We start from the raw sequence: 6,000 nt of genomic DNA, 5'->3' as shown, positions 1-6,000 counted from the left end.
TGCTTACATGATTTGAAAGGCAAGCATGTATTGCCACGTCTCGCCAGTATAACGACTCGTCAGAGTTTGTTGTGATAACAGCCCTGGCTTGCAAGTTGAGAACCCGCATGTCTCCAAGTCAGACCATCCAATCTAGCATGCCAGAGGAGGGCTTGATAGATGGAAGACGGGCAGTCATATACCCGGGATGCAGTTCCATGCGCTCCTCCCCTACGGTTTTGGAATCACCGTATGTGGTTCGCAGTGTGTATGTTACGTAGCGCCTCTTCCCACATGCCTATGCTCCCTCATTCGTTAAGACTCAGGGATACTCCTCACCATCCTCCAGTCTCTGGTTCCGTCTCATTCTCTCGCATTATTAAAGGTGTTTCTCGAAGCTCGTCTATCTTCGTAGTAAACACAGGCTCGCTCGCTCACGTTTTGTTCTTTCTGACCTGTTGCTTGCCCGTGTACTGTTGACATACAGCCACACAACACGAATAAAGCTATTTGTTGTCCTTGAAGACATCTACTTCAACCTGGCTATCCTCGCCTGTCAGCTTCAGCACCCCAAAACAGCACCTCGTCTCTTACCTTGCTATTCTTAGCTCGTCCACAACCACAGCTAGGAGGCATTCGACCAGCCCGAGTCCCACGCTCAACCTACTTGATTTCTTAGAGCCACTGAGTCACTTTCCATAACGTTTCAAACTCAACATACAGGGACACGACACCTGATCTGGGCATCATGTTCGACCTAGCTTCTTTCCCCGGTGTGCTCTGGGTGTTCTTCCTGACCCCCTCGTGGCTCAAATTTCACATTAGTCTCTGGTAAGTTGCAATTCACTACGACTTGTCACTAAAATGCGCGCCTCTTTTTCTCGCGGACGGCGACTAATCATCTACTCAGGCTATGGCGCTACACTCGCACGATTGTTCATGCAACTAGTCATTGGATGTACAAGTCGAAGCCGATCCCGGCCGAGCCCAAATATATCCCTTCTGACGTGACGGTTGTTATCCCCACCATCCACAACTGCCCCAAAGAGCTTCGCACTTCGTTGGAGAGCATCCTGGCCTGCAAGCCCTACCAGATGATAATGATTACTACGCGGGACAGGTACTCGGTCCTGCAGAAGCTGGTCAAGTCTCTGTCGTCTTCCAACATCCGCGTTCTCTGCACCGACATTGCGAACAAGCGCCTCCAAGTCTGCAAGGCCCTGCCCGAAGTCACCACCGAGATCACCATCATGGCGGATGATGATGTCTGGTGGCCCCCGGCCCTGCTGCCCTGGATCCTCGCCCCGTTCGAGGATCCCAAGATCGAGAGGAGTCGGCACCTGCCAGCGTGTACGCCGCGAACGCACTGACTCGTGGTTCGACAACGTCTGGAACTGGCTCGGCGCGGCCTACATTGAGCGACGCAACTTTGAGATCTCGGCTACCCACAACATGGACGGCGGTACTTCGTGCATGTCTGGCCGCACTGGCGCCTACCGATCCGAGATTCTTTCGAGCGGAGACTTCCTCGACGGCTTCCAACGCGAGCGCTGGGGCAAGTACATACTCAACGCCGACGACGACAACTTCGTGACCCGATGGCTCGTCAACCACCAGTGGAAGACGTGGATCCAGTACGAGAAGGAATGCGAAATCGAGACGACGCTGGAGCACGGCATGAAGTTCATGTACCAATGCTCCCGATGGGCACGCAGCAACTGGCGCAGCAACTGGACGAGCTTGGTCAAGGAGCGATACGTGATTACGTGAGTGCATCCATTATACAATTGCAAAATCCGTCAATTGATTGGTCAAACTAACATTTTTGGGCATGGTAGTCAGCAGCCGTGGTGCACTTACGCTCTTCACCTGGCCACCTTCACTTCGCTGGCTTTTATTGGAGACCCCCTGATTCTGCTGTCCCTTTGGTGGGGCACCGCCAATTGGGACCCGGAAACCCGGCACTACGCCCTGATTGCCGAACTCGTCTGGATGTTCGCCTTCACCAAGGTCGTCAAGCTTGTTGGTCTCTGGCGCCGCTACCCCCAGGACATCATGTACTATCCAGTCTCTGTCCTCTTTGGCTACTTCCATGGCCTCATCAAGATCTATGCCTTGATCACTCTTAATATGGTAAGCTTTCACAACCACCACCGTCCTAAATGCGACCTGCTAACACTACCAACCAGACGTCTTGGGGCAGTCGACCTGACGGTGATGTCCAGAATAGCCTGCGCATGGCGCCTTACCCCAGCCCTCACGAGTCGACGGTGACGCCGCAGAAGCGGCCCGACGACCTCCACTCTCCGCCGGTGAAGAGCACCTCGCATGGCTAGCCAGCGTCGGTGTCGGGCGTTCCATGAACGAAAAAGCGTCGCAGGGCTTATAAATGATCAATGGGTCCTGGTTAGAATCTACCTGGCTGGGTATAAGCTTATATAGAATATATCACGATGACGAAAAACGCTGAAGTAATGAGACTAGGCGTCTTGGGGAGGCCGACCCGACGGTGATGTTCGCGATCACCGGCGCATGTATTTCACGCTGGAAGCATAGCGGCGCGTCTTGATTCGAGCCTGCGGATATCATCTCACGTGAGGGAGCGCTACCAGCAGTGGTCCCGTACGTAATGGTTGGAGGCTCTGGTCGCGTCATCCACTAAGTTGAAACTGGAGCGTTACGCAAGAAGTCGATCTGTAGTGTACCTGAGTTAATTACACCTTATCTTATTCTATTTTCCCTCTATAGAGAAATCGATATGATCCTCCTGGCTAGATATTCCCTTATATGTGACATCGAGCCGTTTTATTATTAAGTCAGGAGGGGAGGTAACCATCTACCTGGCTCCACCGCTTCGCCCGCGTCCTCGAGACAGTGCGCCCCTCGCTGCGCGCCCTGCAGGATGCCGCCATCGCCACTGTCCACAGTCACTCGCAGGCCTTCGAGAACGCGCTTGGTGCCGATTTCGCCGCCGCACCGTTGCGTACATCCGCTTCGCCTGATGGCGCGAGGCGACTGGGCACTGCGGGTTACCGTCGAGCGAGCCTGGTTCGGCGAGGAGGGCTGAGGCCCCACGAGCTACCAAAGTCCAACCCCCGAGCAGCGACGCGGTCGACGCGCGGAGGTGGGTAAAGACGGTGTTGCCGGGTGTGGGAGCAGGTGGGGGAGAAAGTGCCCGAGGGGATTGAGATCGGATATGGTGACTCGAACCGCACCCCCCTTCCCCTGACTATGATGTACGAAATAGCTTACGGGACATGACGAGGTCGGCCCGGCGATTCAGGACAAATGGGTCCCCGAGGCGCTGGCTACAGGGTGCTGCAGTGCCAGCCCGACCCGGAGACGGTCACCAAAGGCCTGCAGGGGATCCAGACGGCGTGCGGCAACGGCACTCACGATTGGGGTGCAAAATTCGGCCCGAAACTGGTGGGTGAGATTGGCTAAGTAATCAACTAGAGCTGTCTCCTGACTTGGCTGTTCGCTCACCTCGTCGTGGCTGGATCAGTGAATACCCGTGGTGCTTATATCCTCGCTTAAACTTCCACTACCCTCTCTGTATCTAATCGCATCAACCCACACATTTCGTTCAAAGAGGTTGGCTTTTGGTAGGTTTAATGCATCGTGTAATTAGCATAACCAACCAAGTACACTTGTGTCGAAAGGTAGATCTGTAGCCCGAAGAGGGTGGCGTTGCCAACAGTCCGCAAGCGCTTGCGGCGGCGCGTGATGGCCGAGGCGTGCAGCTTGGCGAGCACGTCTTTCAGGCGGCCTGGATGATAACCTCGAATACCTGGCGCTGCAATTGCTCTTTGAACTTGTTGACCCACTGCCTCCCCAGCTGCTCGGCCTGCGAGGTGTGCAGGACGTGGTTGATAGCGTCGACAGGCTCCTTGTTGACGAGCAGCGGCAGCTTGACTAGACCGACTGCTTCCATCCAGCGGCCTCGTCGTCGAACGTCGCGTTCCCTGGCCGCGCCCTCGAGCTTACCGAGCTAGTCGACCAGCTGCGCCGTCGGCAGCCCGTACTTGGTGACCGACATCCTGGGGAAGCACTTGATGCTCTCCTGCTCATCGCCGTTCGCCGCGCCGCGTTCGGTAACCCGGCCTAGGTACTCGGCACCGTCACCGCCACCGCCACCGCCGCGACCACGTACGGCTTGTAGAGCACGACGCCTGCGTGCGGTGATTCTCGCTGGGAAGTCGGCCGGATCTGCATGACTTACGCGGCACCGTCCCTCCAGAGCACCTTCGTCTAGACGACGGGCTCGGTGACGATAATGGCCCCGTGCTCTTGACGCAGGCGGTCCGGGAACACGCTGGAGCAGACTACCGAGGAAGCCTGGCCACCAGCCGGCCCCAGGGCTTCCGAGTCTTCTTTGGGTAGAATCACGCATCTGTCGGCGAGCACAAACCAGTCAAGCCAGCCAAGCGGTGGTAGTCGTCGCTGGGAAAGGCCGTGGCGAAGACCATGAGTTTGAGCTCCTCGAAGCCGGGGAAGGGGGCCACCATGTTCTCGGAGCCCACGGTGGTGAAGGCGTGGCCGATCTTGGCGGTCTGAGTCTTCTTTATGCCCGGTGGCAGATGTAGCCGACCTGCGCTGCCGCAAGACCGACTGCGCAGACGGTGCCGTCGAAGACGCGCACCAGACAGATGACGCCGCGGAGTTCGTCACACCACGAGTCTACCAGAAGCATGCGCAGGGCTTCATGTGGTTGCCCTTGGATGTGGGTATGTTCCCGACGAGGGGCACGAGCGACTGGACGTTGGGGCCCGTCTTGGGGCCACGCCGATGGCGGTGGCAGAACCGGGCTCGGAAGTAACCTCGAGCCGGTCGAGGACATATAGGACATCGGCGGCGCTCAGGTCGATCTCGAAAAAATGGATGACGGGCAGGATCTCGAAGCGCTCAGCGAAGGCGCGTAGAAGTTGGCGGCTGGCGGGGCGGGATGCCCTGGCTGGCGTTGACGAGCAGCACGGCGCCGCCACGGCTGGCGGAAGACGCGGACGTCGACGTTCCCTAGGACCTCGACGAGGGGAGGGTATACCATGAAACCGGTCTGGGCTGTGACGACCATGCCGCGCTGGTGCCCGGCGAGGACGAAGCCCAGTACACGGGGAGGGTAGTGTGGGCGACGGGCGTTCGATGGTTCGAGGGGCGACCTGACAGGAGACCGTAGAAAGTCTCGTTAGCTGCAGACCAGCCAAGGCTCTAAAACGGCGGGATGGCGCAAACTCAAAGTCGCGCAGAGCGGGCAGCCCGTCGCCGAGGCTCAGATAAAAAAGTGCGGCGTCGTTCACGCGGGTGGATCGGGCAAGTCACCCTCCGGTCCGAAGACGGCCATAGTTCAATATCGTTTAGGAATCCGACTCGTCCAGGCATCGGCCCATCGTCGGGTAGGCTGGCATGTAGAACCCGTAGGTGCAAGCTGTTTTCAAGAAATCGGCCGGCGCGGCGTGCACAAAGCGGAGGGTCGGGGAGAAAGGTCCGATGGCCCTGGGAGAAGTCGGTGGCTCGTGATCGGGGTAGCGTCGTCTGCGCCGCGGAGGCACGCCCTTCCTCGCGTCGCGTCGCCACGGCGTCTGTCGCGGGCGTTGGCTGGCTGTCTTCGTGATCGGAAACGCGGCTAGGTGGAGTCGACAACACGTGCGCGCGTCTCACGATGCGCGTCTCGATGCGCGCTGGGCCTGGTACACGGAAGGTACGACGCCGCGGCAAGGTGCGATCAGACAGAGGCAGGTGCGGGCGTTGCCCTCTGGTGCACTACACAGCCCTGTGGGAGGCGTCACGTGCTGCGACGCACGAGCCACTTGTTCCCGCCCCCTCCGTCTGCCAAAGTCGCCGATGCATCAACTGGTCACCCACCACCATCCCCTCTTGGAACTCATCGAGCACAAGTGCACGCTCCGTTTCTTCGGGCCTGCGGTTCGAAGACCGGTTGTCTCGCCCTAGCTGCCTGTCGCGCGCTTCGGAAATGCTGCCGAGCGGCCAATGCTGATGCCTGTCTGGACGAGTGCATTAGCC

The 6,000-nt window shown here is 58.2% G+C and overlaps 2 protein-coding genes across 2 annotated transcripts; one reads left to right on the top strand and one right to left on the bottom strand.

Annotated features, from left to right (window-relative positions):
* Nucleotides 1-727: 727 nt before the first annotated feature.
* PG985_005443 (uncharacterized protein) lies at nucleotides 728-2,315 on the top strand (the record flags this gene model as incomplete). Its single annotated transcript, XM_066825212.1, has 5 exons — nucleotides 728-810; nucleotides 890-1,249; nucleotides 1,293-1,745; nucleotides 1,818-2,112; nucleotides 2,169-2,315. 5 exons carry the CDS (start codon nucleotides 728-730, stop codon nucleotides 2,313-2,315), a joined length of 1,338 nt encoding a protein of 445 aa, XP_066688372.1.
* A 1,424-nt stretch (nucleotides 2,316-3,739) lies between these two features.
* On the bottom strand, nucleotides 3,740-5,053 carry PG985_005442 (Translation factor guf1 mitochondrial; the record flags this gene model as incomplete). The annotated part of the gene is made up of 4 exons (XM_066825211.1): nucleotides 3,740-3,944; nucleotides 4,005-4,188; nucleotides 4,391-4,590; nucleotides 4,866-5,053. The coding sequence occupies 4 exons, from the start codon at nucleotides 5,051-5,053 to the stop codon at nucleotides 3,740-3,742; spliced, it is 777 nt and encodes a 258-aa protein (XP_066688371.1).
* Nucleotides 5,054-6,000: the final 947 nt, after the last annotated feature.

This window comes from Apiospora marii, assembly GCF_038362585.1.
Source record: "Apiospora marii strain CBS 49790 chromosome Unknown utg000003l_segment0_segment0, whole genome shotgun sequence".
Classification (NCBI taxonomy): domain Eukaryota; kingdom Fungi; phylum Ascomycota; class Sordariomycetes; order Amphisphaeriales; family Apiosporaceae; genus Apiospora; species Apiospora marii.
This window is presented reverse-complemented; position numbering and strand designations above follow the sequence as displayed.